Raw genomic sequence first — 21,586 nt, forward strand, 5'->3', positions numbered from 1 at the left:
AAACATCAGGGCAATTTTCCTTGAGAATTTCTTGAAGGATGATTTCTAGGTTCTTTTTTTGATCATGGCTTTCAGGTAGTCCAATAATTTTAAAATTATCTTTCCTGGATCTATTTTCCAGGTCAGTGGTTTTCCCAATGAGATATTTCACATTGCCTTCTATTTTTTCATTTGTTTGGATCTGTTTAATAGTATCTTGATTCCTCATAAAGTCACTGGCTTCCATTTGCTCTAATAAAATTCTGAAGGAATTATTCTCCTCAGTGAGCTTTTGAGATTCTTTTTCAATCTGGCAAATTCGGCTTTTTAAGGCATTCTTCTCCTCATTGCCTTTTTGAGCCTCTTTTGCCATTTGAGTTAGTCTATTTTTAAGGTATTATTTTATTCAGTCAAGTTGTTGACTCTCATTTCATAATTGCATCATTTCATCACTCTCATTTCATAATTGCATCTTGCATCATTCTCATTTCTCTTCCCAATTTTTCCTCCACTTCTCTTATTTGATTTTCAAAATCCTTTTTAAGCTCCTCTGTGGCCTGTAACCAACTCATATTTTTCTTGGAAGCCTTCGGTGCAGGAGTTCTGACTTCACTGTCTTCCTCCTGTTCCACTCTTTAGTCCTTTTTGTTCTCAAAATAGGAGAGTAAGGTTGGATTGCTCTACTTGGTTTACTTTCTTTGCCTGCTCATGTTGCCACTCAATTACTTGACTTTTTGGCTTTTTGCCAAAGTAGAATTCTGCCACCAGACAGGGGAGGTTTGTCCCAAATGCTGGGACTTTCTCAGCTACCGAAGGTATTAGTTGGGTGCCCTCTATGAAGCCTCCACATGCTCTGCCAAGTTAGTCACATACCCCAGGACCTCCACCCTAGACCACAATCCAGATCCAAGCAGGTTAAAGCAAGAGAGATTACCCCTCAGACTGATCACTTGGTCCCCCTGCAGTCTTCAGGTCAGGAGCTGAAGCTGCCACATAGTAGTGGCTGCGCCACAATGCCTCTGTGGCTTCTTGCCCCAGGGGCACAGGCCAACCACACTCCCAGTTACTGGATCCCAAAGTCCACACTGCACTGACCTCTCACTTTGTCCTTAGCATCTATGTGTTGATAATTCTGGAAGCCACCACAGCTGCTGGTGATCTGAAGTCCCTCCAGCCAGTGACTAGTCAGGCAGCCCTGGGGCTAAGACCTCTGCTTGGGTGGGGGGGAAGGGGTTCAGCTCCCAGAGAGCTGTGCTGGCCACTTGCTGCCTGCCCACCAGGCTATCCTCAGTGGAAGGTTAGCTTCTCTGTGTCATTTTGTGGGTTCTGTAGCTCCAAAGTTTGTTCAGAGTCACCTTTTACGTGAATTGGAGGGGGTGGGACACAGAGCCATGCAGAGGTCCTGTTTCTTCTCCACCATCTTGACTCCACCCCATCTTCACTACATTCTCTTTAATTTACAAATATGCTCAGGCTTTCTTTATCACTTTAGACATATGTGTTACATATGTACATATAAAATGTGTTCCATGTCTTCCATAATGCTTTCTCCCCAAGGTATTGTTCTATTGAATACTTTGCTTTTCTTCATCAAACTTTGGGAAAGAGTAAGGCACATTAACTACTTGACTCCTGCACTTATTGACCTACTACTCGCCACTTAATATTTTGAAGTTTGGCTTCTTCCCCTGAAATTGGCTTCTTCAATGTCATTAGTGACCTCCTGTCAGATCCCATGACTCTTCTTAGCCATCATCTTCTTTGACTTGTCTGCAAGATTTGACACATAATCATCTGCTTTCTTAAAACTTTCTTAACTTCCATAAAGCTACCATCCTAATTCTCTAACTTCTTTATTACTGGTTCCTTTTCTTCTATATGGCCCCTGAATATGGAGTTCAGTTGCCATTTGTGTTGTTTTTATTTGCATCATTTTAGTCATTGTGTATATTATTCTCCTGGTTTGCATCAGTTTAAATAGGGTTTCTAATGTTTCTCTCAATAGCCCTTACCTTTTATGCCTCCTAGACATTTTCACCTGTATACCCCATTCATTTCTTATATTCAACCTGTCCAAAGTAGAATGTCTTATCTTCTCTCCAAAAACTCTACTTCTCTCTGTCCTGTTTCTCTTAGTGGTGCCACTATTATCCCAGTTGTCTGTGCCAGAAACCTCAAAATCATCTTTGATTCCTCCTCCACCCAAATCTAATGTTTGCCAAGTTTTTTTTTATTTCTTTCTTTGCAGTGCCTCTGAAATGTGCCCCCTCCTTTATATGCCCACTGCCACCATTCAGAGCTTTAATATTTCCTACCTGAACTTTGCAATAGCTTCCTAAGTCTTTCCCAGTCTCTCATCTCTTCTCTAACCCCATCCGCCACATATGTCACTGCAAAAGTATTTGGTCCACAGTATTACTTTTATCACACCATTTCTACATACATTCATTAACTTTCAAAGGAAAATCCAAGTACTTAACTGGGCATTCTGACCCCATTCTGCCTTTCAAGATGAACTCTTATTATTGTCCATTGTGAAAACTATGGGGAGATATTCTGTTGTAATGGAAGGAATGTTATATTTGGCAACTAAAAACACAGAATCACATTCTAGCTCTGCCCTTTTAGTACCTTTGTGACCTTGGGGAGGTCACTTCACTCTGGGCTTCAATTTTCTCATCTATAAGATGAGGCTATGTAACCCTGGATATGTCTTCTAGTTCAAAATCTCTAATCCTGACTCCAAACTATGGCAAGTAAAAAATGAAAGATGGAAGAAACAGAGGTTCAAGCTTCCAAGCACATCAGTTTATTAAGCATTATATGCCAATTGTCCAAGAAGTCATGACCAGGTCTCCTCAGCTTTGGTACTGGACCTTGAATACAAGGGGAGACAGATTTTTCTGCATTAAAGTGAATAAGAACAATTAATTAAAGGAAAATAATTAACCAGGATACAAAATTATGTAACCTAATTTCTATTTGAAGGAAAGATGAGAAACTTTCCAAGTTGGAAGGGGGAAAGTGAACAGGTACAGTTCCCTAAAATAAAAAAGGTGTCTCATTTCCCAAATATCTATATTCAGTCAAGGAAACACGGAAACAATAACTGATTGACCAGGATAGCTTCAGTTTTCAAATAAGACATTTGAGTTTATTGAGATGTATGAAAAGAAAACTCCTTGCATCAGTCCTTAGATCTGACTGTTTCTGGTTAGCATAATCTAAGTCCTTAAGCAGCAGGCAAAGGTGGTCCAGTTTCCAGTCAGGCAAGGCTAAGTTTAAACAATGCAGTAAAGTTTTCTTACAATTGAATAATCCTACAATTGAATCCTATAAACAATCCTACAATTGAATAGACAGAAGACAGAAATTGAACTAGACCCATAATTAAATAGAAAGAGACATGAGCTAGCTCCTGAATTGTTATAGGATAGAGTTAGTGTGGTTCACTCAATTCTCACCACCACTTGCTGTTCTAATCCACTCATAACCAGACTGTTAAATTCAGTAGTTCACAAGCATATCTTGGGGGTTTTCTTTCTCCACACCTTTAATCTTGCTGCTTTTCTCTTCCTGTAATGACCACACACATATGCACAAACACACACACATATACACACATACATGCACCTTTCAGACTTACTGACCCATCCTTTCTGGTTCAGCTCAAATGTTCTCTCCTCCATAAAATCTTCTCTGATCTTTGCAAATAGAAATGCTCTTACCTAAATCTGAACTCCAGAGTTCCACTTTTATGACACTAATCTTGAACAAGCACTTCAGATATACAGTTAACAGACCTTACAACTGAATTGGGGAAAATAAGCAAGCTAGCTAAGATTTGGAAAGCTGTACAGCTCTTTCAATGATTTTTCTTTTCCCTGGTACACAAAAAATTATTTCTAATACCCATAGTCTTTGGGTGATATTATTTGGTTATAAAGCATTAATTGCAATGGCATAGTCTCCAAAGAACCAAAATTTCAGGTCACACAGAGGGCAATGGAGAGACGTTTGTTAGACACTGATAGGCTATAATATACTACAGATGGCTAATTGCACAAAAGAAGTAATATCAAAAATATCGTTAAAGAGCTGTATGACTAGGAAAGAAGTTAGGCCAATTTGGTGGTGATAGATAACCAATGGACCATCCACGATGCCATATTGTGTCCAATCATGTTAAAAGATTTAGTGGAGAGTGCCCAGAACATTGGGTGGATGCCATGAACCTTAAGGGAGGAAAAGGCAACATGGATAAAAGCCAAATAGGGTGGTTATGTTTGTTATCTGTGTCACTGAAGAGAGTACCCGAAGAGATGTGATCACAAATCCATTGTACATACGAACACAGCCTTAAGGAAATTGAAATAGCCTGCATTATTCACAACTATGCTACATGGCATAGTCAAGTTAGTTTTTCATTGAAATTTTCATTATTTTTAAACTTTCAACAAGAATTTATTTAGCATCAAAAGAGCATGAGAGAATGAGAGTATGATTCTAGAAGTCATGGTTCAAAATAGAAGAAAACAAAAAACCTGGCCCCTGCCCAAAAAGATAGGAGACAGTGGGAACAATATTGAATCTGGCATCAGATAAGTTAAATTAAAATCTCACCTCTGATTCTCATTTATCTTATTATTGTCTTGGTCAAGTCACTAACCTCTCAGCCTCAGTTTTCTCATCTATTATGTACTAGCTCTATGGTCTCCCCATACAACTGTATGTCATACTCTTAACTTAAAGATAGACTTCATCCATTTGTTTGTGTCTGTTTTCAGGTGGATTGTCAGACCAAATTCTTTTGAGGTGTTAGAAATTTCATTCATGAGATTCTCTGATAATGTAGGGTTTGATATAACACATCAACATAATACCATGTGCTAATTGAAGGATTTGGAGTATCTTTCCATCTATAAGGAACCCGTTTCCCAATGGAACTTCGTGTTAGACAACCTCCATGACAGTGGCAAACACCCTTGATAACTATCAGCCTCCCTATTCTGTGCTTCATTTGATATTGATAATTTGAATTATCATTGAGATAAGTTATCTCTAGTGTTTTCTCTATCAAGGAATCTTATATCATCTCAACTATATACATAAAGAACCCCTTGGAAAATGAGAGTCTTTTGTTCTCCTGTATCCATTCTTTTTTAGTCAACAAACAATAAGCACAATGGGTTTTGACATGGGAAACAGAGAAGGATGCAAAAAGAAGAAGTAAGACACTGGTCCCAGCCATTATGGATCCCATAATCTAGAAGGAGGACACAATGCACATGATTGTGAGGATAAAAATGAAATAACCTGTAAAATACTTTGTATCATAACATGCTATATAAATGGTATTTTGTTATTATCATTATAAGTCACTCTAATATGAAATATATCATCGAGAGTATACAAGAGAATTGCAAAGTACTCTTAAAGACCCAAGGAAGGGAAGATATTTCCAATTTTGAGGTAAAATAGAGAGAAGAAAGACAATAGAGAAGACTTCATGGAGGAGGTAGAATGTGATCTAAGTATTGAAGAATAGGTAGGATTTTAACAGGTAGATATAGAAGATATTTCAAGTAGAAGGAACAGTGGGACCTTATATATGGGAATGGGAAAGTGAGGAATGACAAGTCGTCCAATTTGACTACATGGTGGGGAATAGTGTACAATAAAACTGGAAAGATCTGGTGATAGCACCATATTCTATGGAATTGTAATTTATTCAGTTGAGAACTGAAAACCAGTGAAGTATTCTGAATAAACAAGTGAACACATCTGTGTACATCTAACAGCATTATATGCAATATGGTATAGAGAGGAGCAAATATCAGAGCCAGGAAAACTGCTAAGGAGTCTATTTAAACATTTCAAGTGAGTAATAATGAAGACCTATGGGTATTAGCAATGGGGACAGAAAGGAGGGGTCAGATGTAAGAAATATTTCAGAGGTAAAAATCAATTGCACATGACAACTGATTGGATGTGGGAACTGAAGGATAGAGAAGAATCAAAGATAAATCTAATGTTTTCTAGGATAATAGAAATTAGAGCTGGAAGGGGTTTTGATATTATCTAGTCTAATTGCTTTCATTTTACATATGAGAAAAACTGAGACCTGTAGAGGTTAAGTGACAGATACAAGTTATACAAATGGTAACTTGCAAAGCTAAAGTTCAAAATTGACTCCAAATCCTTTAAAAGGGCTGCTCAATAAATGCTGGTACCATTTAAAAAGAGAGAAATCAGAAAGTTGAGCAGGTTTACAGGAAAAGAAACAAGTTCAGTTTTGGACATTATGAGTCTAATATTGTCATTAATGAAATTCCCTTCATCACATTGCAGCTGTCACTTTTTTGATTGAAAATTTATGAAAATGTCTATTTCTAAAGATGTCAAATGGCATTTCAAGTTTGGATAATGGATTTAATTTCAATGAGATCTCCTTTGTCCCTGATCAGATCAAAATTCTATAAATTCTTGAAGTATAGTTTACTAAGCATTGAAATATTGTCATGCCTGATCTTCATTCTAAAAGACTTCGAGATATTTGTATTTCTTTTGCATAAAAATTAGCCTTCCATTTGTTGCTGTACTAAACATTTTATCTATGGAAAAGCTAGCAGCACAGGAGGGAAAATAAAATGATGCTCTTATATTAAGAATATTATCATAGGAAAAAAATTATTATTATGTGCACACATTGAATTTTCAAAATAAATACTATTGAATGCTCTCTTATCCACTAATATATGAACTAAGTGGCTAAAAATGATTTTCCAAGAGAAAGCAGAAACAGGTAACTGAATTTTTTAATGTATTGTTACCTATTATAGAATGAATATCTAAATGAAGAGGTTGATGCTAGAGTTATTGAATATGAAGATAATCGGCCTATCTTAGATATGTTTCTGGAGAAACCAATGGGTTTGCTCTCTCTCCTTGACGAAGAAAGTCGATTCCCTAGGGCCACTGATCAGACTCTTGTTGGTAAGTGAATTTTGCACAGTGAACTTTTAGTCAAATGCCCTTTCCTTTCAATAATATCTTTCTCTAAATTTCATTGTGATTCTAAAATACTTTGGTTCTATGTTACTATATGAAGTAATTAATTCCACATTTTCCCAACAGTCAGATTTCTGACAACCTCATTCATTCACAGTACAGCAGTGAACCTAGAAGTATGGAAATATTTGATACACTTTAAAATTTGCAAGAAATGGTGATGGCTATTTTATTTTAAAAGAGATAGACAGACAGACAGACAGACAGACAGATAGATAGATAGATAGATGAAAGATAGATATAATTTATTTGTTTTTAACATTATTTTTTCTTTTAATTTTGAGTTCCAAATTCTCATCCTCTCTCCTATCCCCCCCTTACCTACTGACAAGGCAAGCAATATATCAGTTATGAATGTGAAATCATGCAAAACATATTTCCATGTTAGCCATGTTACCAAAAAAAGCAAGAAAAATAAAGTGAGAAAATTAGACTTCAATTTGTACTCAGAGTTCATAATTTCTTTCTCTGAATGTGGATAGCATTTTTCATCAAGAGTTTTTCAGAATTGTCTTGGATCAAGGGGTGACTAGGTGGTGCAGTGAATGAACACTAACCCTGTTGTCAGGTTAAGTCAGACACTTAACACTTACTAGCCGTGTGACCTTGGGCAAGTGACTTAACCCCAACTGTCCTGCCTTCCCCCACTCCAAAAAGCAAGAAAAAAATAAAAATTTAGGATTGTCTCGGATCATGATCTTGATTAGAATCTTTCATGGCTGATCATTACAATAATGCTGTTACTGTGTACAATAATCTCCTGGTTCTGCTCACTTTACTTTGGATCAGTTTATATAATTCTTCCAAGGTTTTTTTTTTTTCCTAAAACCATTCCTCACAATTTCTTATAACATGGTAGTATGCCATCTTAATCATGTACCACAACTAGTTCAATATTTTCCCAATTGATGGACATCCCCTCTATTTCCAATTCCTTGCCACCATATAAAGAGTTGTTATAGAAATATTTTTATATAAATTGATCCTATTCTCTTTTCTTTGATCTCTTTGGGATATAAACCTAGTACTGGTATTGCTGGGTCAAAGAATGTATGCACAGTTTTATAGCCCTTTGGGCATAGTTCCAAATTATCCTCCAGAATTGTTGGATCAGTTTGCAACTCCAACAACAGGGCATTAGTGTCCCTATTTTCCCATACCCTCTAGTATTTATCATTTTCCTTTTCTCTCTTTTTGCCCTGTCCCTCCTCAAACATCTTTTTTGCTTTTGTTTGCTATGTCACTTAACCTGCTCTCCCTTTTATCACACTCACCCCTCTTTCTCTTATGCCTTTCCCCTCTTACTTGCCTGTAGGGTAGCATAGATTGCTATACCCAACTGTGTGTGTGAGTATATGTGTTCCTCTCTATTATAAAAGCTCTTCCTCGTGTGCCTCTTTTATGTGAGCGAATTTTCCCCATTCTTCCTCTCCCTTCCCTCTTTTCCCAGTATATACCTGTTTCTCACTCCTTCATTTTTTTGAGATCATTCCAACCTAATAAACTCCCACTCTCTCCCTCTGTCAATGTATAATCCTTCTAACTCACCTAATAATAACAAAGTTCTTAGGAGTTACATGAATCATCTTCCTCTGTAGGATTATAAACAGTTTAACCTTATTAAGTCTTTTATGATTTCTCTTTCCTATTTACCTCTTTATCCTTCTCTGAGTCTTGTATTTGAAAGTCAAATTTTCTAATCAACTTATGTCTTTTCATCAGGAATGCTTGGAAGTCTTGAATTTCAGTAAATGCCCATTTCTTCCCCTGAAGGCTTATATTCAGGTTTTCTGGGTAGGTGATTCTTGGTTGTAATCCTAGCTCTTTTGTCCTCCAGAATATCATAGGCTAAGCTCTCTACTCTTTTAATATGAAAGTTGATAAATTCTTGTGTGATATTGACTATGGTTCCATGATATTTAAATGGTTTCTTTTTGGCTGGTTGCAATATTTTCTCCTTGAACTAGGAGCTCTGGAATTTGACTATAATATTCCTGGGAATTTTCATTTTGGGATCTCTTTCAGGGATGATCAGTGAATTCTTTCAATTTCTATTCTGCCCTCTGAATTTAAGATATCATGGCAGTTTACCTTCATAATTCCTTGAAATATTATATCTAGATTCATTTTTAATGATGCCTTTCATATAGTCTAATAATTCTTAAATTCTAAATCTTTGATCAATTTCCAGGTCAGTTCTTTTTCTGGTTATATGTTTCACATTTTCTTCTATGCTTTTCATTCTTTTGATTTTGTTTTATTGTTTCTTAATTTCTCATAGAATCAATAGCTTCCACTTGAAAACATCTAATTTTTAAGGAATTATTTTCCTCAGTGAACTTTTGTACTTTTTTTCCATTTGGCTTATTCTGCTTTTTTAAGAAGCTCCTTTCTTTGGTAATTTTTGTATCTCTTTTCCCATTAGGCTTATTCTGGTTTTGAAGATACTATTTTCTTCAGTATTGTTGGTGCCTCTTTTACCAAACTATTAATTTTCTTTTTCACAATTTTCTTGCATCACTCTCATTTCTTTTCCCAATTTTTCCTCTACAACTGTTATCTCTTTCATTAATGCTTTCAGAAATTCTTGGTTGGATTTGTGTCAAAATTTTTTTTTCATAGAGGCTGTTGTAGCTATTTTCATATTGTCTTCTTCTGAATTTATATTTTAGTCCACCATCGTAGATTTTTATGGTCATTATTTTTTTTGTCATTGTTTGTTTTCTAGTCTATTTCTTGACCTTGAATTTTATGTTAAAGTTGGGCTCTGCCCTCCTGAAGTGGGAAAACGCTATCCCAAACTTGAGATTTTTTCATGCTACTGTTTTCAGAGTGAGTTCTGTGGTCTCCAAGTTTTCAGTGCTCTCATGGTGGTATGATCCAGGGAGAGTTATGATCACTGCTTTCCTGTTCTGCACTCTGGTCTTTACCAGGAAGGTCCCTGGTTCCCATGCAGTTACAAGCTCTAGTGCTCCTCTTTGTGCTAGAACTGTGACTAGGGTCCCTGTTCCCTTGTGACCAATCACAAACAATCTTCTCCATCCTTGAACTTCATCTCAGAGCTGCATATGGGCAATGGAGTTGCTAAACAGTGCCAGATCCTGCACCCAGTATTGTCAGCAAAGGATCCCCTATAATCTCTTTCTGACAAATCATCAGACCCCCTTACTATCTCTGGACTGAGAGTTCCTAAAGCTACTGTTGATGTTGTCATAGCTGCCTCCAAGGCCCATAGTCGGTGCTTCTGCTGCATGCCATGCTGGTCTACACCTCAGTGCCATGGATCTCTTCTACCTACCCCCTAGACATCCTAAGTTGTCATGGGCTCAAACATGTCTCACCTTGACCTGTTGCTGGCTCTACCACTCCAGAACTCAATTTTATATATTATTTTTAAGTTGTTTGGAGTGGAATGTTGGGAGAGTCCTGCTGGGTTACTGGCTCTATGCCTCTATCTTTACTTCACCTACCTCTCCCCTCAACTGCCATGATGACTTTTAATTGGGCCTTTTCTATGTCCTGAGAATTTATCTAATCCAAAATTAGAAGGAATAAGGAAATAAGAATAGCATGGGTAGAAGTCCAAAAGATGCTGAAAATTGACAGCTAAGAGTGAAAGATGCTACCGGCAGCAGAAGAGTCGGTAAATACTCACTAAATGCCTACTGTGTGCCAGGAACTGTGCTAAATGCTAGGGATACAGAAAAGAAAAAGAAATAGAATTGAATATTCTACAGTGACCTGGGGTCATTTAGTGTAGATTCAAATAATCCTATGCAAGTCCATGGTCCATGAACACATTACTATGTCATATATACCACAGTATGATCGGACAAATTCATAATGAAAACCATGGGACATTAAAAAAAGATTAAAGTACAGTTGGCACACTCTGCTTAAGAGGTAGATGAAGTGTAAAATAAATTTTGAAAGCATCCACCAAAGATGATTTCTTTTTAATTTCAGTGTTCAAAGGAAAAAGCTTTAGTTATCTTCTCAAAAAAAAAAAAACACTTGGGGCAGCTAGGTGGCACAGTGAATAGAGCACCAGCCCTGGAGTCAGGAGGACCTGAGTTCAAATCTGGCCTCAGACACTTAACACTTAGTAGCTATGTGACCTTTGGCAAGTCACTTAACCCCAACTGCCCCTCCACAAAGCAAAACAAAACACTTGTGGATAATCTCCTTTCTCAATGATGCCAGATAAGTGATGTTGGAGTAGACTTAATATGCCACTTGCATTCTATGTGGTTAAAATCTAGGGTTTTCTTCCTCTCATCAACTTTTAATAGTACACTTTGAAACATGATATTAATCATTGTAACTCACATATGCTTCACACTTTACAAAGGATTAACCTCACAACAAGCCTGTGATGTAGGTAACACAGAAATTAGTATACCCATTTTACAGGTGAGATAAGTCCCATAGCTATTGGCAGTAGAGTCAGAATTTAAAGTCAGTTTTTCTGAGTCCAAGCCTGGTTCTTTCCCTTGAAATTTCAGCTTGAACCTCCTGTGCTGTTCCTTTAGTTGGCTGTCTAATAAGACTGAAAGTGAAAAGGAAAGAAGAATGCCTTCCCAGTCAACTGAGGTTGGACAAAGGAGTTTCAAGGCATTCACTTTACTATAAGTACAGCAGTTTCTTCTGGAGAGTAGGGCAGTAGGTACTTTGTCTTGGTGTGTTGTTGGGTTTTTCTTTAAATTGCAATGTTGAAAGGAACACATTTTAATTATCCTCTCAAAAAGCATCTCTTACAAATATCTCCTTCCTTAATTATGCTTCCTTAAGGATTCAATGACTGAGTACCATAGAAATTTTGATAATCTCTTCCCCTGGTATGGATTTTTGTTTGTTTTTTACAACTATACCTCCCTGCCCCCATCTGCATAAAAGTAAACATTAGATTTGTCAAGTTTCATGGGTAATATGAACCTTAATCTCTCTAAATGTGAATAACAATTTACTAGTTAATTTTTTAATTTTTTTTTGTTTTTTTGTAGGGAGAAAGGCAGGGCAATTGGGGTTAAGTGACTTGCCCAAGGTCACATGGCTAATTTTAGTGTCAGGTGTCTGAGGCCGGATTTGAACTCAGGTCCTCCTGACTCAAGGGCCTTTTCACTGACTCTTTTCACTGAGCCACCTAGCCTCCCTTACTAGTTAATTTTTTAAAATAAAAATTCTGCAGGCAACCGACATCAGCAGTATCTCTACTACAAGGGCTCTCCACCTGGAATCTGTGGATTTGGATTCTTAATATTTTGATAATTGTATTGCAATCTAATTGGTTTCCTTTGAATTTTATTTTGTGCACTTAAAACCTTGTGGGGGCAACTAGGTAATGTATCCTGAAGTCAGAACCTGAGTTCAGATCCAACCTCAGACACTTAATAGCTGTGTGACCCCAGATAAGTCACTTAACACCAATTGCCTCTAAAAAACAATCACTCTAAGAAAGGATATTTAGGCTTCACCAGATCACCAGAGAGGTCAAAGACATGTAAAAAAAATGGTTAAGAACCCTTGCTACTATTTTTTTTTTGCTTTTTGGAGGGGGGAAGGCAGTGCAATTGGGGTTAAGTGACTTGCCCAAGGTCACATGGCTAGTTAAGTGTTGAATGTCTGAGGTCGGATTTGAACTCAGGTCCTCCTGACTCCAGGGCCGGTGCTCTATTCACTGTGCCACCTAGCCGCCCTGACCCTTGCTACTATTAAACACATAAAAAGAACTTTGGGTTTAAATCAGGAAACCTGGAATCAGATCTCAGCTCCAGTATTGTTTAGCTAGGGGGCCATGTACAAATCAATTGCCCCATCTGTAAAATGAAGATACCTGCACTATCAGCTTCACAGATTTACTGTGAGGAAAGCGCTCTATAACCTTTAAAGTACTATACAAAAGCAAGTCATTTTATTATGAAATTATATTGTTACCTTCTAAGAATTCAAAATAATTTTCAGCATTTTCTGTGAGGAATAGTCATTGGATGAAACCTCTGTGGAACTTGAAGTCAAAGGTCTCAAGTTCTGGTTTGTCACTTAATATCTAAAGAGAACTGTGCAGTTTTCCTTCCTTTGGCTATTATTGTCATTGAGTCACAGGATCTCAAATCTGAAAGAAAACTCCACAGTCATCTAGAGAGGCGGGGTGGCATATTGGAAAGAATCTTGGACTTGACCAGAGAGCCCCAGTCTTACATCCTGCCTTTGATATTTACTAGTTATGAGACCAAGGGCAAGTCACTTGATCTTACTTAGTTTCCTCATTTGTAAAATGATATAATAGTAACAACATCATAGGGTTGTTGGGAGGATCAAATCATCTTGTTTAAATAAAGTACTTAACATACCTTCTTCTCCAAAGTTTTTGATCACATATTCCTTGTCAAAGAAAATCATTAAGGGGAAGCTAGGTGGCACAGTGAATAGAGCATGGGCCCTGGAGTCAGGAGGACCTGAGTTCAAATCCGACCTCAGACACAACACACACAAAAAACTAGCCATGTGACCTTGGGTAAGTCACTTAACCCCAATTGCCCTACCTCCCCAAAAGCAAAATAATAATAATAATTATTATTAAGCATGTTCTCCAAGGCATGAGATGGTCTTGGGAACAAGGGGCAGGTAGATTGGGGTTGTTTGGGAGAAGCGTTCCCAACCATACCTGAGCAGCTACTGCTGTGTACCCAGGTCTCAGGTTACTGAGTTACTCAGTTATATTACTGTATGAGGGGCTAACCCCAGGGCAGAAGTAGAGAGGTTGGAAACTTGAGCATTATGGGAAGGGGTAGAATGGGGGAGGGGTTATTGAGCTATGATGAGTAAAGGGCAAGTGTGGCTGTGTTGGAGATAATCCCCACAATATTTGCAACTTGTATTCCCACCTACCTTCCTGTTCATTATCTTCATACTCCTGTGGGTGATGCCAGAACCTCTACCCTGAAGACCAGTACCTAAAAGTGTTATATAAACATTAGCTATTATTATCATTATTATTATCTGAATGAGAAGCCCCTCTTCAACATCCCTGATAAGAATCTGCTACCTGAAGACCTCTAGTGATGGAGAACTCATTACTTCCCACAGCAGCCATTTCATTTTTAATTAGCTCTCATTATTAGGAATGCTAATAATATTTGGAGGACAAATCTGCCTTTCTGCAACACCCACCCCCTTTCCCTAGATCTGTGGCACCCTATGGGTCTTAATGGGCCCTAGGGGCAACAAGCAGCACAAATCCAATCTCTCTTTGACATTAACTATGTGCCTTCTTTTGATCATTAATAAATTCATGCCTGCATATGAACCCTGATGTGCAAAACAACATGATGGCCTTCTATTAAGACCTATGATGTATGTTTCCTACAGAAAAATTTGAAGTTAATTTGAAATCAAAGTACTTCTGGAGGGCCAAAAGACTGGAAATTACTTTTGGAATTCATCATTATGCAGGGAAGGTAAGACAACCTAAAAGTTAACTCCATGTTTTCCTTTTATTTGCCTCTGCACAGAAAGAACAGAAATGAAAATATAAGCCAATCCCTATAATGAAAAGTAATCTATGAACTTAATTTTTTGAAAAATATTTTATTTAGGGGAAGCTAGGTGGCACAGAGAATAGAGCATTGGCCCTGGAGTCAGGAGGACCTGAGTTCAAATGTGGCCTGAGACACTTAACACTAGCCATGTGACCTTGGGCAAGTCACTTAACCCCAATTGTCCTACCTTCCCTCCTCCAAAAAGCAAAAAAAAAATCATTTAATTATTTAAATAATTTTATTTAATAGTTTATTTCCTTTGTAATCGTATGCATTTATTTCATGCATATAAAAACGTTAATGCTTTAACAAACTGCCCAAGGAGTCCATGACACAAAAAAGGTTAAGAACCCTTGCTATAATGGGATGACTTAGGCTAGCATCACCACTTAGCTCACAATCCATCTCCTCTGGCTTCTTACACTTCTTGCCCTATGTCTACCTGTTACAGTCTCCCAAGCTTCATGTAGCGTGCTGCTACTTTTTATTTCTGCCTGGAGTGGGGAGGAAAGGAAAGGGGGTGGGGAAGGGACTACAGCAAGCAAACAAATAAGACCCCAACAGACAACCCTCAGATCAAAACAAAAATAAGTTCTGAGTAGACCCTGGAGTTTTTCAAAAGGAATTTTTACTGAGAAACTAAGGGGAAATAAAAATGGGGTATAGGGAAAGGAAAGCAGAGAGAGGGAAATGGAGAAGCAAAGCCACAGAAATGGATGAATTTCAGAGAGTATAGGTTTCTAATACCAATCTAATTAAATTCTAGCCATAACTGAGATTGCCCAGCATAGTTTATGAGGGAGTTTAATCCCTGGTTCCTTTTCTTGATCTCAAACTCCTGTCTGAAATGCCCCATCCCTTTTTATGTTTTCCCCCTCCTATTCCTTTCTTTCACATGCCTTCCCACCATTGAGTGGTGGGAAGCCCTGGCATTGGAACTCAATCAATCAGGTAATCATCCCGATGAACTATTTATTATATCAGAGCAAACCCCAGCCCCTCTGACATTCACCAAAACCCTGGCTCCCTCTCTGATGGAAGGCAAGCTGCTATTCCCTAAAAGGCATTTATAAGGTCATACATGGGATTTAGACCTGGAAAGGATTTTAGAGATCATTTAGTGCACTCCCCTCATTTGATAAATAAGGAAACTGAAGCTCAGAGTCATTCACCCAAGGTTACACATAAATACATTTAAATTCTCGTGCAATTTGTTAATGCACTACTTTCTGACTAAGCCTCCTAATAATTCATTTTTTCCCTTATGTCAAAGAGCCACTGGGGATATATTTCCACTTCTTTTCACCAACCATATTGGAGGGTCCCTGGGACTATAATGATCTTTAAAGAGTCTCCAAATTTCAGAGTGTCTGAACATGTTATGGTCATGAAATAAACATCACAACAAGAGTGTTTACACAAATATCACATCTTTCTTTCGTTGTGTTCCTAGCATCCAAAGCTCTGTAAATGTCTCTCATAATGGACAGTTGTGACCATGTCCTTTATCAACAGGTCTTGTATAATGCAAGTGGGTTCTTAGCTAAAAACAGGGATACTCTTCCAGCTGACATCGTACTGCTCCTGAGATCATCAGAAAACCATGTCATTCGACAACTGGTAAACCATCCTCTTTCCAAAACAGGTAGAGCATTTGCCTTTAGCTGAGATCTCTTGGGAAGATCTGATTGTCGAGTGTTATCTGTCATTTGAATTAGTTATTTCTTGGTCCTTTTCAGCTTACTAAGTATGCATTAATTGCCGCTTCCTTTTTCTTTCCTCCCTGTACCTGCCCCCTATGATCTTCTAAAGCAGAGATTGCTTCTTGACCTGGGTCTTGTGAATTTGTGGAATTTGTATTCTTTTTTTTAATATTTTGATAACTGTATTTCAACATAATTGGTTTTCTTTATAATCTTATCTATTTTATGTCCTTAAAAACATTATTCAGAGAAGATGAGTCTAGGTTTCACCAGACTGCCAAATGGATCATTGATACCAAAAGTATTAAGAGACCCAGCTTAAAACTATGTATGTATATGTAAATATGATTAATATATACATATGCATTTCTATCAATCATATTTGTGCATACATGTGTGTATACAAAAAAAAAACAAATTTACAACTTCCTTGAAGGACATTTCATTTCTCCAGATAATACGATCACATCCTTAGGATTTACTGACCTCCAAGGAACTCAAAAGAATTATGTGACATTTTAGTGAAGGTATCAATTCCCATAATAATTTTTGGAGATGTGAACTATCAAGGAAGACACTGAAGAGAAATTTTTAAATATTACTAAGCTATCTCCAACTCTCCCTCACCATTGAAAGTAGATCAAAACCCACATGTCCTTTCATTTTTATCTCAAAGAAAGTCATTTCACTATAGTAAGGATTCTCTCTTTAGAAACATGTTTGATCACATCTCCCAGAGAATACCTATAATTCTAACTACAACCCAAATTCCTCCATAAAATATCCAATGAATCCCAGCATACGAATCTTACTCTGAAAAACAAAAGACCAGTGCTTGGTTGGAATGCCAGGATAGAGAAGATTCAGGCGTTGAACCATAACTAGGATTGGGTGATTGTGGTTTTTCCTCTGTGCACTGAAATTTAGAGGTTGCTGAAAGTATGTATACTCTTTCAGCAGGTAGAAAAAGCTCATTTTACCTAATTAGCAAAAAAATTCATTGAATCAATAAGCTAACAGGTGGTGCTTTTTTTCCATCCCTACCTCTCCACAGTCATATCTCAGGCATGGTCCTCCCATGTGCTACTCTGCCCTGTTTCCCTTCCCCAAGAGTGCCCTTCCACAGATGGAATCTCACACATCTGTGGGCTATAACCACAGGAGATCTCTGTCAACAACTTCTTCTGTCTCAAGATATGAAACCTCTACATTCACCCAGTTTCCATCACCTTCATGTTCAACTTCTTGACCCAATTCCATTTTGTGGTGTTTGTTCCAAGGGTCAGAAGGGCTACGTATGGCTCTGTTCAGAGGTAAGGGTCTTATAATAAATTGAAAAAAACACAGAAACATGCATCCTCTTTCCCTCAAATTAAAAAACATCAACATTTTTAAATTTCTAATTTTTAAACTTAAAAAATTTTTAATTTAAATTTTAAATTAAAAATTTAAGCTTTTTTGAAAATTTAAAAATTATATAGTAAATTTTAAAATTTATTTTTAAAAATAAAAAAATTAAAAATTAACCATCATGCTATTTTTCATAAAGCTTCACAAGGAGAGGGAGAGAGGCTAGGTTCTAAGATACCACATCCCAGCACATATTGAGATCAAAAGATCAAATTCATTCCAATTTGACTGAGAAGCAAATGTTCCTAAATGGATGACTTTGTGAACAATGGAGACAATGGCAGCCCATATCTCTCATCAAGTTGAACAAAGGTTTCTTTACTAACCTCACATGGTTAAATAAAAAGGACATATTTGTAAGGTTCTAGGATCCTAGTTCTAGAGTGGGAAGGGCACTTGTAATTCACTTAGTCCATCCCTTCATTGCACAGATGAAGAAAGCAAGGCTTTGGGGAAGCTTAGCCAATAAACTTTCTCAAATTAAAACATTGGAACCTAAAACAATCTCTGACCAGCTTTACCTACTGTGCCAAAATTCTATGCTAATTCACATAGAATTCTCTTGGTCCCAGGGAATATATTCAATAATCTCTTTGAAATTGTGATCATTTCTATTTCGTTTTCTGATTTTTTTCACTGCTAAGTTATGAACTGTATGTAACTGAAAACCTCTTAAATTTTCATCTCATTTTAAAATTTTTCATTAAGTACAAAGATATAGTTTTTAATCAGCTGCATATTAAAAATGATAGCTGATGTTTATACAGTGATTTGTTTTACAAGATGATAGATTTTTACATATATGTATGTATATTATCATTTTTGAAGGCTGAAGATCATATTGTCCCAGACTATTCTACTTGTTATATATTCCAAATGAATGTTCTCCAAAGTATCAGAATACATCAATACAACACATTAGTTCCCTAGAAACCTCCAAGGCTTCACCATATGCCTTAGTCCATAAAGGATTCATTTTAGTTGTTTTATGAACTGCCATACAATTTTGCTTGTTTATTTCTCTATAAGGAAAATAGGACAGACTGTCACTTCCAGAAATTTCTAGTGCCACAGACTCTTGTGTCACTCCCTCCCCACACATTCCCTTCCAACCTCTTCTAAGATAAAGTAATGTAGTCTGTCTCTACAGTGAGTGGCAGAGTTCTCTTTATGCCAGGCATCACAGGCATTCAGCCAATGGAGAGAGGTAGGAAGGAAGGACCAGAGCCTACTGCAGAGTGAGGATGCCACCCAACTGAGCAAGCCACAAGCATCTGTTAAATACCTACTGTGTGCCAAGCACTGTGCCAAAAGATTGGCATACCAAGACAAAAAAAATGAAACAGACTCTGCCATCTGGGAACTCTCATATATAAAAATATACAGAATACGGGGCAATTAGGTGGCGCAGTGAATAGACCACTAGCCCTGGAGTCAGGAGGACCTGAGTTCAAATTCAGCCTCAGACACTTAACACAAAAACTAGCTGTGTGACCCTGGGCAAGTCCCTTAACCCCAATTACCCTCCAAAAAGCAAAAAAAAGAATATACACAATTTATATGAATAAGTAGATGAAACATTTATTATATGCCTAGCAGTGTGCTAAATACTGGGGATATGATACAAGTAAGACAGCCCTTGCCCTTAATGTGCTTATATTCTAGTGGGGAGAAGCCTAAGGTAGGGCATCTATACTGACCATCCAGGTGGGAGATGATAAGGGAGTAAAGGAGAGGAACAAGAATGTCTTAAATGTCTACTGTGTGCCAGCCGCTATGGTAAATGTTTTATAATTATTATCTCATTTGATCCTCACAGCAACCCTGGAAGATAGGTGCTATTATGAACCCCATTTTACAGTTGAAGAAACTGAGGCAGACAGAGATTAAGTGATTTGTCCACAGTCACACAACTAGTGCCTGAGGAAAGATTTTAACTCAGGTCTTCCGGACTCCAAGCTCAGTGATCAATCTATTGTGACACCTAGCTGATGGGGTACTCAAGTGTGTTGGTGGTTGAGTGAGTGGAGAAGAGATGGATACAAGAGATGTTATAGAGATAGAATTGACAGAACTTGGCACCTGATTAGACATATAGGATGAGGGAGAATGAGCACTTGAAGATAATTATATGGTTGTGAACCTGGGTGCTTGGAATGATAGAAGTGCTTTTAATAGTGTGCACTTTTTTTCAAAGTGATTTTTTCCCAACATACAGAATGAGATGGGGGGGGGGGAGGGAGGGAGAGATGGACATGGTTAATGTACAAGTTTCTTTTACTTGAATATTATTTTTTATCAAAACAGTCTTTTTGCTGAGCCCACTTATAGATCCAGCATTCTGTTCTCACCAAGAATTTACTATGACCATTCCTATGTGTAGGAAAGAGAAAGTTGGTATGAAAAAGTGGGTATCTTGAAGTATATATAAGTACCAGGAATCCTCTTAATTTAAGATCTCATTCTTCTCTTAGGCAATTTCAACTCCAGGCAGTTTTGAGAGGCTTGAATTCCATGGATTATTCATGTAAATTAGTGAACCAAATGATCCTTCCATCTGGTCTAGACATGGCACTTATATGGGTTTTAATTTCCCAAAATGAGAGCCAAATCACCCACTTGATCAAAATTACCTCTAAGGTTCCTCAAACTGTAGCATTAAAAAACCTATAACCCTTCTCCCTTATTACTATCCCTACACAAGTAACTACCAAAACTGAAGAGAGTCTGTCTAATTTTTTAAATGTCTACATTTACACAACTCAGTTTGTTGAGAGTGCTATTGTTGTTCAGTTGTGTCTGACTCTTCATGACCCCGTAGCACCCCAGGCCCTTCTGTCCTCTGTTATCTCCTAAAGTCTGTCCAAGCTTTTGTTCATTGTTTCCAACATACTATCTGTCTATCTCATTCTCAGCCATCCCCTTTTCCTTTTGCCTTCAATCTTTCACATCATCCAGATCTTTTCCAATGAGTCTCATCTTTTCATTATGTGGCCAAAGTATATAAGTTTCAGCTTCAGTATTTGACCTTCCAGTGAATAGACTGAATTAATATCTTTAAGTATTGATTAATTTGATCTCCTTGCTGTCCAAGGGACTTTGAAAAGTCTCCTGCACCACAATTAAGAATACAACTTCCTAAATTATTCAACAAAGAGAAAATGAAGCATTTCATGTAAAAATAAGGAGTGAAACTATAGTATATGTAAATCCCATATGAGAAAACTACCTTTACTAACATATGTTAGCACTTTCTCTGCAATGTGTAGTCTTAGAGAATTTCCTCAAGCAATGAGAGGTAAAGTGACTTGTTCAGAGTCACAAGCAGTATATGTCAGAGTTATGACTGGAACCTAGGTCCTTCTGGTTTGAAGACAAACTCTCATAATTCCTTGGAGCATATTATAATACCTAGTGTGTTATATGAGACATGATTCTAATCCCCTTTAACACCATTTTGCTACCCAATTGTCCCTTTAGTCTTTGTTTAATAATAATGCTTTTCCCCTAATGTTTTGTAATCTTGAGTTTCTCAAATATGGATTTGTTGTATGCCTTTGGGTCTAAATTTGGATTATCTACTTTGTTCCATTGTTCTGTTGCTCTGTTTTTCCCATAATTCCAAGCATGGCAGTAGTGAACAGAGGGCCAATCTTGGAGGCAGGAAGGTCTGGGTTCAAGTTTCAATTCCAATATATATTCACTGGTTGGCCCTAGGCACATAACTTAAGCTCTCAGCACCCCAGGAATCTTTCAATGACTGGTTAACTTACAGAGCATTTGCTGATCTGACTCAGAGGATGGAGACTTTACACTAGAAATCTCCTATATTGATGAAATCATAGGTACAGACCTAAAAAAATATTTATTTTGCTATTCTTTTTT

The 21,586-nt window shown here is 37.4% G+C and overlaps 1 protein-coding gene across 1 annotated transcript in view; it reads left to right on the top strand.

Moving 5' to 3' along the window:
• Window positions 1–21,586, top strand: part of MYO3A (myosin IIIA) — a 269,882-nt gene that overhangs the window by 175,565 nt on the left and 72,731 nt on the right. Inside the window, exons 19-21 of the mRNA XM_069086101.1 lie at window positions 6,822–6,975; window positions 14,419–14,507; window positions 16,104–16,233. Coding sequence (XP_068942202.1) covers window positions 6,822–6,975; window positions 14,419–14,507; window positions 16,104–16,233 — 373 coding nt within the window. The remainder of the gene's footprint in view (window positions 1–6,821; window positions 6,976–14,418; window positions 14,508–16,103; window positions 16,234–21,586) is intronic.

Source organism: Petaurus breviceps, unplaced genomic scaffold, assembly GCF_028583685.1.
Source record: "Petaurus breviceps papuanus isolate PSGF00001 unplaced genomic scaffold, PetGlider_PUasm1.0 178, whole genome shotgun sequence".
NCBI lineage: Eukaryota > Metazoa > Chordata > Mammalia > Diprotodontia > Petauridae > Petaurus > Petaurus breviceps.